Here is a 15,292-nt window from a genome sequence, read left to right on the forward strand (position 1 = left end):
CTACGGACATATCACCATAACTAGCTATTGCTTATAAACCTGACCACCCTATTATGTTTCATTTCCGGGGATTAATAAACAACATACATACACAAAAGTATCCATGAGCCGCCAGGGTGGATCTGAGGGAGTCCAGTTCAAGCTTTCATGACAAATGCTCCCCTCTTCTCCTGATGTGCAGAGCTGCCTCAACACTCCCCGGGGTCTCTGATTGATGTTTCCCTTTTTACTCTCCAGGCAGCAGATGCTGAGCTTTCCTCACCTCCTGCAGACAGTGCTGCATATCATCCAGGTGGTCATCAGCTACTTCCTCATGCTCATCTTCATGACCTACAATGGGTACCTCTGCATTGCTGTAGCAGCCGGGGCCGGCACAGGATACTTTCTCTTCAGCTGGAAGAAGGCCGTGGTAGTGGACATCACAGAGCATTGCCATTAACGTCAAACTCCATGGTGCGGCCTTATCGATTGCAGTGGGAAGCAGTTCAAGACTGGAAGACATTATTCCTACTCGAATCTTCCCTTCTTGCTCCTTAACTCCTTACACACACCTTCTCAATAGAGGTTTAGCTTACAGTCTCTGAGCTAAAGTAGTAACTCTGACTGTTCTTCCTGCGCTGAGATTCCCATTTCTCTTGAGGTGTCTTCTCCACCATCAACTTAGATCCAAGATCTATGTTTTTGTCTAATCCAGGTAGCTGTCTCTTCAGTGACTTGATCACCTCCTTTCTTTTTTAGTTTTTTGTTTTTATTTTTAACAGACAATCTGAATTTGGTGGGGTTTTCCTAGGTCAGTGGTGGAAAAGGATTGACTTCAGCTAGGATTCATGGCAGCTGAGGGAAATTCTTGCCCAACAAAACCCAAAATCCAAACTTAACACTAAAAAGTAAGTTCTAGTCTTTGGATTCAATGATTTGGAAATACGTTGTGCCTTTCCCTAGGTGTGATGTGTTGCACCAAAACCTTAGTAGTGCACAGAGAGGGTGGTTTGAGACTACAAGTCTAGAGCTTACAGAAGTGTGCATTTTGGGGTGGCTGACTCATCCATGGTGTTCCCACTTAACATTTTGATTAGAATGAACTTGCCAATCAAAAAAAAAAAGATAGGACAATCAAGTTGAGAAAATAGACATAAGTATTTTAAAATAAAACCATTGACATTTTACTTTAACTTGGTGCCTTGGTTTGTCACAACTGAATGAAGCAAAAAAGTTTGAATCATTATCTACCATTGTTTTTATGTCTGCCTCTAAACCAGTGGTTTTCAAATTTTCGCAGGCATTAGAATCACCTCAAGGGCTTGCTAAAAACACTAGTTGCTGGGCCTCAACCTAAAGCAGTGATGGCGAACCTATGACACGCGTGTCAGAGGTGACACGCGAACTCATTTTTTTGGTTGATTTTTCTTTGTTAAATGGCATTTAAATATATAAAATAAATATCAAAAATATAAATCTTTGTTTTACTATGGTTGCAAATACCAAAAAGTTTCTATATGTGACATGGCACCAGAGTTAAGTTAGGGTTTTTCAAAATGCTGACACGCCGAGCTCAAAAGGTTCGCCATCACTGACCTAGAGCCAAAACTTGGCATTTCTAACAAGTTCCCAGGTGATGCTCCTGCAGATGGTCAGGGGACCATACTTTGAGAATCTCTGCTTTAAACCTGGTGGGCTGAGCGTGGTTATTTGAATTACTGACTGGCAGGTGGTATGTCTGGGCTTCACTCCTGTACTAAATGCTGCTGGTCGATACTTAATCATTCCACAAACATTTATTCAGCTCTGTGTGTGTGTGTGCCCAAGCACACATGCAGGAAGGGCTATAGCCAGAGTAACTTTATCAGCATTATGAAATCACTAGTCCTTATTTGTAAAGATCTTGGAAATAGCTTGAAGGTTGAGAAAGACCTTTGATCTGCAATGCAAATTAGCCAGTCATAGGCCAGAAGGACAAAAGTCTAGCCCAAAAATCTAGTCTTCGGAAGGCTTAGGGTGTGATCTGCTGATGGCCAGATATTCCTTAGCCCCCAACATCCATGCCACACCAGGCAGAGCCTCATCCTCTACATGACCATCTGTTACTTTTGGGGGCTTAGATTACAGGAGGCCAAAATCTCTTCTCATCAAGAATCACATTGGCGTTTTAGTTGTTAGTCCATGCTGCAGCTTTGTTCCTAGTCCAAACTACCTCCATAAAGTGACTCTTCAATGCTGGTCTGTTAAATCCTGCCCTCCTTGGTGCTAGACTCCACTTGTGCCTCAGGGCAGAAGAGAGGACACAGCTATCCAGTTGGCCTTTGTTGTGGTTGTAAAGTTTGTACTTTCTCTGTGGGTACAGTTAAATAGTGGAGTGAGGAATGCGTAGTTCCATGGGTTTGAACCAAGAGAGGGTTATGAGCCTACTGGATCGAGATTAAAACCTAAGAACCAACGCTTTGTGCTTTTCTCTCATTCCAACCCCTTGTAGTGCTGATACTTAGCATGAGCAGAGTGAATGACTGGTACTGACAGAGTCCAACATTAAGGTATATGTAGCCTGTTATTGTCTCAGAAGCCAAGGAATTACAAAACTTTGAAAAATAAAATATTTCGTAGTGACCCTGGTGCTCTCTAGAAATCTTGGCACGAGCTGCTATAAAATAACCTTTTAGGGAAAGGACCTTATAATTAAGGTAAAAAAAAAAAAAAATCAAGGCCAGTTAAGACAAAGTGCTATGAAATTGAAACTGGGCTAGGTCTTCAGATAGTCAAGGTAGAGTCTCCTGAAAAACCTGAATTCCAGCAATTCTTAGACTAGGTTGCCAAAGCAAGGAGCTAATGAAGGAGAAAAATAATAATAATAAAGTTTAAATTCATTTTCTTGAGCTCTTGATTGTGGTAATATAATAATCTTGACTTTCATTTCTATATCCCTGTTCATTTGAAATTTTAGTGCCTGACTTCTTTGTATCCAAATTACTCTTTTCCTCCTTCCCTGTTCAAATCTTTTAGAAGCCTGTATCCCTATTTCTTTGGCACCTATTTTGCTCTCCATTTCCTTTTTCTGTCTTTTATAACTAGAAGATAACATCTTTTATCCCATATATCTAATTTATCAAATCTCCCTTGCCTTCCTGTAGAACATTGCCTATGCTATAGATACACCAACCAGGAGTTGTAAAACTTGGTAGAGACCTTAAGCACGTTTTGAGGAGCAGTTGTCCACTGGGATTTCTATAAAGTTGGGTAAAGGGCTATCTGGTGCCATCTGCAATTATAGAATCTTAGTTGCACTCTCCAGTCTATGCTGGAGGAACACTCAGCTCCTCAATGCCCACAAACTTTCTCTGTGTCCATCGGGGAAGTAGAGATTAAGGTTTCCTCACTACTTCTATGGTAGGATAGTCTGGAACTCCCGTTCAGGCTGTGGGGCACTGGTCTTGAGTTCTAGCCATAAAGGGTTAGGAGCTGGAAGGGGAGGGAGCAGGAGGTACACTTTCATGTCATTTAATTTTGATCCTGCCCTTCCCAGCTGCTTCTTTCAGAAGATATATCTAAAGATACAAAGTCTGCATTTGATGTAATGCCTTAATTACTGGGTCCACAGTTAATGTTGACTGTTTTAGATTGTAAGCTCCTGGAGAGCAGTATTGCTACAGTAGGAATGTTTTAACAGTGTCGTGTACAAAAGAAGAAAATAAATATTTTGATTTTGTGATCCTATGCATGTTCTTTTACCTAAAGTGGTATCAGAATACGTGGTCTCTTATTGTGCACACCGTGTCTTGGCCATTACCATCAGTTTTTAAGATGTCAGTTTTAGGTGGCATGGTCCCTGTTTTCATATCATTCTCCTCCTACTCTACTCAAAATGACAAGCTAGTCCATGATGCAGCTACATGAACTTTTGTACACATGAGCTTCCTGAAGCTGCAAATATCTCAGTATACCAAGAATTCCCAAATTTAAAAGCTAACTTGTCCTATCAGAAATCTCCTCCCTATAGTTATGGTGTCAGGCAAGAGGCTCTGAGTTGGGCCTCTAGGAACTTCACTGCTGAGCCTTGAAGTAAGCCTTGGCCGTGCCTAACCCTTTGGTAATGCGAGAATCCTGGTGTTATTTGCCCTTCCTACTGGACCCCAGATGGCCATTTTGCCATTCAGCACCACTTCCAGTCTTTTCCATAGTACAATATGATGAGCATGGACTTTGTGGAGTCAAGTGTACCTGGGTTTGGGTCCTGGTTCCACCACTTTCTAGAAATGTGACCTTCAGCAAGTTATTTTAATAATCCCTAAGCCTTAGTTTTCTGTTATAAAAAGGCAGTAATAGTATTTGTTTGAATTAGGAACGATATGTATAAAGCCCCTTATAGGCATCCAAGCCATAGTAAGTATATATATACATATATATATATAATTAGTTTATTTCCTGTCAACTCCCATCCAAATATAATCTCCATAAGAGCAGGGATTTTCTTTTTTGTCTACTTTATTCACTGCTCTATCACTAACTTCTAGAAAATGCCTGGCACCTTGGAGGAGCACAGCCAGTATTTTTGTCCTATGAGCTTGGAATTGAACTAGATAGAATGAATACACTGCTCAATAATTTACAGTATCTTCTGTAAGGAACTCACAAAACTAAAAAGAAAAAAGAGTAATAATAGCAACAATGATAGTTGTTATTTATCCAGCACTTGTTATGGACCAGTCATGGATCTAAGCTCATTTCACTGTTTCATTCCATTTCCACAGTAGTCCTTTTAGATATATATTCTCTCCATCATATTGATAAGACAAAGGCTCACAGAATTTAAATCATTGGCACCAGATAATACAGCAAGAAAGTGACTGTGCTAGAATTTCAGCTCAAGACGCTTTTCACTCAACAATCCATGATTTTTAATCTTTTAGAGAATTTTCCCAAACATATACAAAAATAGAAAAAAATCATGTTATGAATCCCTCTGCACCCACCACTCAGCTTTAATCAACAATGATAAATCCACGGCCAACTTGGCTCCCAGAGTCCCTTGCTATATGATCAAATAAGTGGAATAGAAAATTTACTCCTTATGAGCAGAAAAGCAGAGCTCTACACACAAGAGTAGCTTGGAAAGTCCTCATGAGATCTGCTTTGCTTAAACTCTCCTTTCCCTCCTCCCCACCAGCTGACCACCCAGGCTTCATGTGAAACCCCAGGGGATGGAATACTCAATGCCTGTTCTGTTACTATGCTCAGGAAGTGTGAGGCCTGATTCAAAGGAAAACTGCATGAGAAGAATCAATTTACTAAGTGTATGTGCTTTAATTACAGAAAAGGAAAAGTTTCCACTAAGCCTCCAAGGAGTTTGGGGGGTCCAGAGGAATAAGTTCAGAATGGAAGATCAAATTTACACATAATCACAAAAATCTAATCTCCACAAGGGTAGGGATCTTCGTTGATTTTGTTCACTGATGTTACTAAGTGCCTAGAATGGTATCTGGCACATAGTGGGCACTCAATAAATACTTGCTGAATAAATGAGTTAAATGAAAGTCAGTTATAAGGATGAAATGGAAGTGTTCTGTGCACAGGGTCTTTTCATAAAGATGGGAAGAATGACGTCACCTCTGTAGCAATTACCTTTTAAAGTCTGGGTGTTAATAGTACTATTATACTTCATTAAGGATGTCTCATACTTTTCCAAAAATATATTTATTTTTAAAATTGAAAATCAGACAAGTTTTATAGAGTCAAATTCTCCAGGGACAAACCAGAGTTTGGATTTCAGTAATCTCATGCAGAAGTATTTCCCTCTGCAGGAGGTAAAATATTCTGCTTAACTACAAGCACTCAATTCCCTGAACTGCGTTTGTTACTTCTGCCATCATTTTACACCATTCCAGGGCTCTGGCAAGCAAGAAAATCCACCTCTAAAATTCAAAATTTCCAAATTGAGATGAGCGATTGTTGGGCTTGGCTTGGGGTTTATAACCAATTCGATCATTAATCATCTGTTCCCGGTTCTTGGGGTCACTGCTGAGCCCTATGGCACCTTCTCCATCACTGCCTCCTACAACATCCACATCTTCCTTTTGTTTCTTACGGGTCTGAAAGTATAAAAGTTTTAGGATTAAGGCAACATTCTTTCCATTAGCAAATACTTATTTAGCACCCACCATGTACTTGGCATAGGGTAAAGGAGAGAATTAGGGTCTATAGAACATAAAACTGAAATCCTGGGTTTGGATGGTTAGGAATATAAGGCGTATAGCAGTCCCCCCTTACCTGTGGTTTTGCTTTCAGAGGTTTCAGTTATCCATTATCGACCAAGGTCCAAAAATATTAAATGGGAAATTCCAGAAATTAGGAATTCTTAAGTTTTAAACTGCATGCTAATCTGGAACATGAATTCTCCCTTTGTCCAGCATTTCCAGCCTGTATACGCTACCCACCTCTTGGTCACTTAGAAGCAGCCTCAATTATCAGAATGACTGTTACAGCATCTCTGTGCATGTGTTCAAGTCACCATTATAGTGGTCTAATGCTATGTCACATTGCCTGTCATTCACCTCACTTCATTTCATCACATAGTCATTGTATCATCTCACATTATCATTGTTAAGAACAATAAGCTATTTTGAGAGAGACTACATTCACATAATTTTTACTAGAGTATGTTGTTAATCTCTAAATGTACCTAATTTATAAATTAAACTTTATCATTAGTATGTATGTATTGGAAAAAACATAGTATACATAGGGTTCAGTACTAACCCGTTTCAGGCATCGGGGAGCGGGGAGGGGAAGTCTTGGAACATATTCCCCTGCAAATAAGTGAGGACTACCACATGATGATAAAAGATATAACCCATACCCGGGAGGTCACACTCTAAGGAAACAGGTAGACAATTACAACATAGGGTGATCTAAGCTATCACAGAGGAAAGCCACACTGCCAAAGACACAAAGAAGAGGTGAGGTGTGAGGAGTGAAGGTTCAGAGCAGGAAGCTGCAATTAGAAAGATGAGCAAGAGTTGACAGAAAAGGGGGAGAGAGAGATGTTTCAGTAAGTGTATTATTCAAGACTAGAGCCCCATCCCCCCCCAAAAAAATAAAATAAAATAAAATAAAAAAAGAAAAGAAAAAAGACTAGAGGCCCAGTGCACAAAATTTGTGCATGGGTAGGATCCCTAGCGGCTGCCGACTGCCAGTTGGGGCCTCCCTTCCCTAGCTACCAGGAGGGTCCTTCATTCGTTCCACGCCGCTCCCTGGTGGTCAGCGCACGTCATAGCAAGCGATCGAACTCCCAGTCAGTGGAACTCTTGGTTGGCTGAACTCCCAAGGGGACACTTTGCATATTAGGCTAGATTAGATAGACAGATAGATAAATAGGTAGGTAGGTAGGTAGACAAATAGATAATAGACGGAAAAATAAAGTGACTGGTAAAACAATAACCACCAGAAATTAAGAGCTTGACTGACATCATGAGATTAAATGTAACACAGGAATAGGTTTTGTGCTGTCTTATCAAAAGGCTTGGGGTTTCATTTTGTTTTCAGAGAAAAGGTTTAGCTCTTAAGTCATAAGTGACTGCAGAATTCACAAAATCTATGTCTCAGTTTGACCATTTTAAAAGAGATCCCATTACTACCACTATGTAATTAAAGATAACAGATGATGATGACTTTGAGAGAATGAACATGTTTTACCTAGGCTTCCTTACTAGAATTGCCCAACTACTCTAATCACTGGAATTACTTCCATACCTCACCACTTACTGATGAACATTTAAATAATCAAATAAGGTACTATATATATGTACACACACACACACACACACACACACAGGTGGGGCAAAAGTAGGTTTACAGTTGTATGTAATACAGTTTATTCTTATATTAATTATTGTTTTATTTTCCGTATGAACAACTGTAAACCTACGTTTGCCCACCCTGTATATATAGATAAATATGATTTCTCTGAGTTACTCTCTAGTCTGCCCTACCAATAAGAAACATTAGAAAGTTCTCCCCAAATAACTTTTTGACCACAGTTCTAAAAGGCAAAGAATGTTATCATTTTATAAGCCATGAGAAACTCTGAGACTATCCAAATGGAATGAAATAATTTAAAGGGCTTTCCACTGTGAACAACTGCTGACTGTTTCAAATCCAGAGTTATCAAATGTAATCAAACTGATTTCAACAAGAAATGAAATACCAATTTCCTTCTGCCTTCATTTCAGTTAAGGGCAAAACTATCCTTCACACCTAAGTTGCTCTAGAACAGGTAAAACCCTCTGGATACTGCCTTTATAAAAAGACTAAATCAATAGTGAGCTGACTTTGCAGAGTCAAAGTCCAGTATGCTAGCACTTTATGGCTTAGAAAAACTAAAGTCTCTGGGATGAGGAAGAGGGAAAAGAAATCCAAGTTACAGGCTAGGAGCTGAGTCCCCTGTGATACAGATCAAAAAAGGGCAAAGTCAGAGGACGTATCTGAGAACAGGCCAACGATCAGCATAACTATCATACCACTAGAGGTCCAGTGCACAAAATTCGTGCACTGGGGGTGGGGGGGTTCCTCAGCCTGGCCTGTGCCCTCTTGCAGTCCAGGATCCCTCAGGGGATGTCCAACTGATGGCTTTAGGCTCGCTCCCTGTGAGGAGCGGGCCTAAGCTGGCAGTTGGACATTCTTAGCGCTGCTGTGGAAGCCTGAGAGGCTCCTGCCACTGCCGCTGTGCTGGATGAGCCCAGATTCTGGCTGAGCAGCGCTTCCCCTGTGGGAGCACACTGACCACCGGGGGCAGCTCCTGCGTTGAGCGTCTGCCCCCTAGTGGTCAGTGCACATCATAGCAACTGGTCGTTCAGCTGTTCGGTTGATTTGCCTATTAGCCTTTTATCATATAGGATTATCTCCCCTAACACCATTACCAATAATTCCTTAATGTAATCTAATACCCGGAAATAAAATTTTAAGTGTTAAAAAAAGAAGCATATACAATAGGTAGTAAAGCCACCATGTTCATGGACATGTATAAAATATGTCCTCTGCCATATAGTACAAAATATCTACTAGAATAACAAATGAAAATACACTTATATTGAGCACCTCTTTGGGCTTGGTATTGCAGGGGACAGATGCAAAGAAGAATATACTCATTCCTGCCTTCAAGGCGCATACGGCCTAGTGGAGGGAAACAGAAAAACAGATAATTATGACAGTGATAGTACCTAAGAGAGAGGTCAGCACAGGAGGAAGAGGTTGAACCTAACCCTGCTGGGGTAGGTAGTCAAGAAAGACTTCTGGAAGGAGCTGAGTCAAAGGATGAGTAAAAGCCCAGCCAGCATGGCTTAGTGGTTGCATGTTGACTTATGAACCAGGAGGTTACTGTTCAATTCCTGGTCAGGACACATGCCTGGGTTGCAGGCTTGATCCCCAGTAGGGGGCGCCCAGGAGGCAGCCGATTGATGATTCTCTCTCATCATTGAAGTTTCTATCTCTCTCCCTCTCTCTTCCTCTCTGAAATACATGGAGTTAGCTCTGCAAAGAAAGGCAAAGGGCACTTCAGAGTGTGCATAGGCACTAAGAGTAAAGTTAAAGATAACTCAGCACTGAAAGATAAAGTGGAGAGATGAGCAAGGGCATTGTATGCCATCCTAAGGAGTCTGGACTTTATTCTGAAGGACACTGAAGAATTTAAGTCTTATTAATGCACATTTAATACTGTGGGGTAAGGGTACACTTAAAAATACGTACTGAGCCGAAACCGGTTTGGCTCAGTGGATAGAGTGTTGGCCTGCAGACTGAGGGGTCCCGGGTTCGACTCTGGTCAAGGGCATGTACCTGGGTTGTGGGCACATCCCCGGTGGGGGATGTGCAGGAGGCAGCTGGTCGATGTTTCTCTCCCATCGATGTTTCTGGCTCTCTATATCTCTCCCTTCCTCTCTGTAAAAACTCAATAAAATATATTATAAAAAAAAAATACATACTGAGCCCAGCTGGCATGGGTTCAATTCCCAGTCAGGGCACATGCCCAAGGTTGCCAGCTTGATCCCCAGTAGTGGACATGCAGGAGACAGGCTATATACAATGAGTTTCTCTCTCATTGATGTTTCTCTCATCGATATTTCTCTCTCTCTATCCCACTCCCTTCTTCCCTCTCTAAAAAATAAAAACATTTTTTAAAAATACATATTGGGCTCCAACTATGTACTAGATCCTGGGAACTCAATAGTGAAAGATAGACATGATTTCTACAATCAAGGTTCCTAATGTAAATGGTTTTACAAAAAACAAATCATTGTGAATTATAATAAATGCTACAAAATCAAAGAATAAAGTGCTTTGAGAGACCCTAATGAGATGGAGCCAGCATGGCTAGGAACGACACACCTAAGTTGGACAAGGTCAGAAGAGGCCTCACAGGCTGAGGAAGTGACATTACACAGAGACATGAAGAAGGGATGCACTGGGGCAGAGGGAAATAACATGTGCAAAGGCCACACTGATAAATAGCTTTGCATGTTCAAGGAAATGTAAGAAAGCCAGTGTGACTGGGGTCCAGAGGGCAAAGGAACAAGTGGCAGGAAGTGAAACCTGAGGGAGCCTAGAACATATAAAATCTTATAGGCCATAAAGAATTGAGATTTTATTTTCAGTGTTGCAAACTACTGAAGAGTTTTAAGCAGGGGAATGACATGATCTTAACATTTTTAAAAATCATTCTAGCTACCTGATGGAGACTGGATTAAAGAAACAAAAAATAGAAGTAGAAAAACCACTTAGGATGCTACTGAAATTGTACAGAGAGATGGTTACTTGGAGTAGGGTTGTAACAGTGGAGATAAAAAGGTACAGGTAGGTTCTAGAAATATTCTGGAGGTAGAATCAAAGGGTTTACAGACAAACTGTATATAAAGGATGGGGAAAAGGAAGAACTCCAGAGTGACTCCTAGGGTTCTGGCTTGAGCAAATGCATAGGTACTGAGATGCGGAACACTGAAGTGAAACTAGCTTGAGAAAGACATCAAGAGTTTTTTTTGTTTGTTTTAACATGTTAAGTAAAATGGGCTAATGATCCCTAAAGCTATCAGGTCCTACCCCCAGGAATCTATAAATGTTGTCTTACATGGAAAAAGGATCTCTGTCGGTATAATTAAATTAAGGATCCTGAGATGAGGGCATTATCCTGGATTATCTGAGTAGGCCCTAAATGCTATCACGAGTATCCTTGTAAGAGGGCAAAGGAAGATTTCACAGACAGAAGAGGAGAAGGCAGAGTGATCACAGAATCAGCGATTTGAATGATGCAGCCACAAGTCAAGCAATGCCAGTGACACCAGAAGCTGGAAGAGCCAGGAACAGATCCTCCCCTAGAGCCTCTGGAGGGAGCACGGTCCTGCTGAAACACTGATTTTGGTGGAGACGGATTTCAGATTTCTGGCCTATAGAACTGTGACAAAGAAAATTTCTTGTCTTAAACCACCAAGTTTGTGGTAATTTGTTTCAGCGGCCACAGGAAACTATTACATGGAATTGGAGGTGCCTGTAAAAGCACACAAATAAGCTGTTGATATGAGAGTCTGGAGTTAGAGTTATTGTTTCAAATAGTCCTAAGGGTTTGAAAGTTGTACTCTTACCTCCAAGTCCTTCCGAATGCTTTCAAACTCTTCAATGTCGTCAAGCTTCAGCTCTAGGCGAGTTGGTTTTCGGCGCAACATACTGAAGTCAACACTAAGGGCCAGACCCACTTAACTATTAGCTGTTAAAAATGGCAGAAAGGAGGAAAAACAGGAGGGGATAAATCTCAGCTGCGAATATAAGGTCAATTTGTAAGCATGCACACTAAACTGAATGGCAATGCAAAAGACTCATTTGGACTCACACATACACGTCTAAGTCTCTAGGTGTCTGAGCATACATTTTTCTGTTTGTTTATTTTTTTAAATCTTTATTGTTGAAAGTATCACATCTCCTTTCTCCCTGCATTGATTCCTTCTAGCCCACCCCCACCTCCCACCCCAGGCCTTCATCACCCTATTGGCTGTGTCCATGGGTTATGCATATTTGCATAGAAGTTCTTTGGTTGATCTCTTTCTACCCACCCCAGCCTTCTGAGATTTGACAGTCTGTTCTATGCTTTTATGTCTCTGGATCTATTTTATTCATCAGTTTATTTTGTTCATTAGATTCCACATAGGAGTGAGATCAGTGATACTTGTCTTTCTCTGACTGGCTTATTTCACTTAGTATAATACTCTCCAGGTCCCTCCATGCTGTCTCAACACACGTTTTCATTATAAGATGGAGATCCACAACTCTAACTCCAAAACACTCTTCAGGAACTTAAAATAGCAAGCTGCTTATATAAGAATTCTAGGCAACAGTCATTTTAATCTCATGCTCCAGTTACATTCAAAGCATTTTCTAGCTAACAGAATAACATTCAAATATCACATCTTAATTCAGCAGTGTTAGTGGGAAAATACACAAGTCATTAAATTTGATCAACTCTACATGAGAATTGTGAGAGGTCTGTGATCACTCCTGAATACTAAAATCAGTTTACTAAATCTCCCTCTAACTCACCAATTCACGGGGTTATCCTCAGGGCCTAAACAGATAGGTCATTCATTAAACAAACACTTCCAGCTACAGTTAAAAGGCACAGTCACAGTCTGTGGAGAAAACAAACACGTAAACAGAAAACTGCATAGTGTACTAAGAATGTTGACGAGGATAATGCAATGGCATCACATAGGCCCAATCCACTCTGGGTTAAGTGTAGGGTTGACAGTGACACGGAGGGCTTTTTGGAGGAGATGACGTCTTAGTTAACTAGTGAAGGGCAGGCAAAGAACGAGGATTAAGGGCACTCCAGGCAGAGAGAACAAGGACCCAAAGGGGCTGAAGAGAACACTCCAGTCTGAAAGCCCAAGGTAGTGCTTATGCTAACTAAAAACATTTATGGAGAAAAAAATAAAACTCCCCACTGAGTTTCAAATCTATTGATGGCATCACCTTTATATTTTCCACGGCATCCAATAGGGTGTATCTATAATAATCAGGCAGTAATGTTTAGTTGAATAAACCAGAGATCCAAATAAAGTGAAATGACTTTTCCTTGAGCATTGTGCTCTGCTTTTCCATTCTCATTCCTTATAATTTAACACAAAACCCCTGTGATGCTGGCAAAATTATCCCTATTTTACAGATGAAGTCAATGCTGTTAAGTTTGGTAAGCCTCCCATAAAAATTACAGAGAGATTACCTGGTGAGGATTAAATGAGAATGAGAACATGAAAGCTCCTTTATTTATAAATTGTTATTGCATGTATCTAGGATGTAACTAATGGCTGTGAAGTATACAAAGAAAAAAATGTTTCCTTCTCCCTCATGAAAACTGGGGTACAGATGATAATCTATAATAATAAAAGCATAATGTGCAAATCGACCAAACGACCGAACAGCAGAATGACTGTCCAGACGATCAAGCTATGACACGCACTGGTGCCAGGCCAGTCAAGGCGAGTGCGATGCGATTGGTCGGAGGCCCGCCATCGCCCCATGATGGCCCCGCAGAGGGTGGCGGCGGCGGCGGATGCAGACTGCGCCACGCCAAGGCAGGTGCAGGCAGGGGGGCGGGCCCTGGCTGCCAGGAGCTGCAGGGAAGCCAGTGCCAGCATCGGAGGGAAGGAAGGCCTACCCTTGCAGCAATTTCGTGCATCGGTAGTATCAACATAAAATACGAGCATGTCGCATTTCAAATTGCTTTGTACTAAGTCTGATATTATCTTGATTCCAATGTAGATAAATGATAGAGGGAGCCAAAGCTCTGGGGAGAAATGCTTAAAAGGAAAACATTGGCCCCACCAGTGTGGCTCAGTGGCTGAGGTCTCGGTTTGATTCCCAGTCAGGGCACATGCCAGGGTTGCTGGCTCAATCCCCAGTGTGGGGCGTGCAGGAGGCAGCTGATCAATGATTCCCTCTCATCATTGATGTTCCTATCTCTCCCTCTCTCCTTCTCCCTTCCTCCCTGAAATCAATAAAAATATGTTTTTTTTAAAAAATAAAGAAAAACATTTCTTTGCACTCTTCTGCAAATTGAAAAGCTTGCCACTAGGGAGCAGTATAGAGCAATGGATAAAAGTAAGAGAAAAGGGCAGGGTGTTCTAATACCATCCACTGCTTATCTTGAACAATTAGCTTCATCTTTCACTAGATCTTAATTTCCACATCAGCACTCTGTTATTGTATGGACTGAGTGATGGAATGCAGACTACGTTCCTGGAATATAACTTGTCATTCAGTAAACTCTCAATAAGAGTGTTTTACAGCCCTGGCTGGTTTGGCTCGGTGGATAGAGCGTCAGACTGTGGACTGGAGGGTCCCGGGTTCGATTCCGGTCGGGGGCTCATGCCCGGGTTGCGGGCTCGATCCCCAGTTGGGGGCATGCGGGCGGCAGCCAATCAATGAGTCTCTCTCATCATTGATGTTTCTATCTCTCCCTCTCCCTTCCTCCCTGAAATCAATACAAATATATTTTTTTAAAGAGTGTTTTACAGTTTACAGCCATTATTACAGTAACTGTCCTTGTGGAGAGGGGCGGGAAACACCTAACATTTTGGGCATCTGCACCCTCGACAAGAGGCTTGACTTTTTCAACTCTGATGCCCCAGCACCCAGCCGGACACAGGGCCATGCGGAGTTGTGTGCATGTACCGGACGCCTCCCATCCATCATCTCCCTCTGAGCCTGAGGACAAAGCCCGGGCTGAAGACAACGAAAGCAGGCCGCGGCTCCTCCACCGGGTCTGTATGTTACTTTGGCGCTGGAGGGCTCCGGAGCTTAATCTCTCGCCGCTGCCCGAATTCACCAGCTCAAAGGGAGCCCCGGGGAGAGAACTTCCAGACACCAAGAAAGGCTCGCCGGCGGCAGGTCCAGGGCAACACTCACCGGTCCGGCGCAAGGGTTTCCATGGCAACCGGGTCCCCGGATCCAGGACAACGGAAAGCCGCTGGCAGAGCCGAGAGGAACAGCCCCCGGAAGCCCTCGTTCCGCTCCGGAGTCCAGCCCGAAGCCGTGCGCCTCGACGCCCCTACCTCCTCTCGAGCCTGCTCTGGCCCCTCCCGGAGCCTCGGCGCCACCAAGGCTTCCGCTCAGCCGGCTGCGCTCCACGCCCCAGCCCGCCCTCAGCCAGAGCCTCTCCTCGCAGAACCTCGGCCTCCGCGCACGTTTCTCGGAGGCTCCACGGGTCACCCCTTGCGACGCCCCAACAAGCCCTCCCTTCCTTCCCACTACGATTCCCAGCGTGCTCCAC

At 42.4% G+C, this 15,292-nt stretch overlaps 2 protein-coding genes across 6 annotated transcripts in view; one reads left to right on the top strand and one right to left on the bottom strand.

Moving 5' to 3' along the window:
* SLC31A1 (solute carrier family 31 member 1) overlaps positions 1–3,700 on the top strand; it is a 34,128-nt gene extending 30,428 nt beyond the window's left edge. For both annotated transcript variants that reach the window (XM_059657713.1, XM_059657714.1), the window contains exon 5: positions 238–3,700. In XM_059657713.1, coding sequence (XP_059513696.1) covers positions 238–439 — 202 coding nt within the window. In that variant the 3' untranslated portion in view covers positions 440–3,700. The remainder of the gene's footprint in view (positions 1–237) is intronic.
* Positions 3,701–5,663: 1,963 nt separating this feature from the next.
* On the bottom strand, positions 5,664–15,275 carry CDC26 (cell division cycle 26). Of its 4 annotated transcripts, none has more exons than XM_059657721.1 (5): positions 14,929–15,275; positions 12,562–12,650; positions 11,613–11,706; positions 9,082–9,156; positions 5,664–6,077 (listed from the first exon to the last, which is right to left on the bottom strand). In XM_059657721.1, exons 3-5 carry the CDS (start codon positions 11,691–11,693, stop codon positions 5,901–5,903), a joined length of 333 nt encoding a protein of 110 aa, XP_059513704.1. In that variant the 5' UTR covers positions 11,694–11,706; positions 12,562–12,650; positions 14,929–15,275; the 3' UTR covers positions 5,664–5,900. The 4 variants fall into 4 exon arrangements, with proteins under 4 accessions (XP_059513704.1, XP_059513703.1, XP_059513705.1 ...); XM_059657720.1 differs by having other exon boundaries at positions 11,613–11,734; positions 14,929–15,273; XM_059657722.1 differs by lacking the exon at positions 12,562–12,650 and having other exon boundaries at positions 11,613–11,734.
* Positions 15,276–15,292: the final 17 nt, after the last annotated feature.

The sequence above is a fragment of the Myotis daubentonii genome, chromosome 11 (genome assembly GCF_963259705.1).
Source record: "Myotis daubentonii chromosome 11, mMyoDau2.1, whole genome shotgun sequence".
In the NCBI taxonomy this organism is placed as follows: Eukaryota; Metazoa; Chordata; class Mammalia; order Chiroptera; family Vespertilionidae; genus Myotis; species Myotis daubentonii.

What these genes read in the sequence shown, in the direction of transcription:
- CDC26 (XM_059657722.1), bottom strand. Translation starts at nt 11,693, where the DNA reads ATGTTGCGCCGAAAACCAACTCGCCTAGAGCTGAAGCTTGACGACATT. An exon ending in GCATTCGGAAGGACTTGGAG is followed by an intron (nt 9,157 to 11,612) that starts GTAAGAGTACAA and finishes TCCCTCCACTAG; the next exon opens with GCCGTATGCGCCTTGAAGGC. An exon ending in GCAATACCAAGCCCAAAGAG is followed by an intron (nt 6,078 to 9,081) that starts GTGCTCAATATA and finishes TTATACTTTCAG; the next exon opens with ACCCGTAAGAAACAAAAGGA.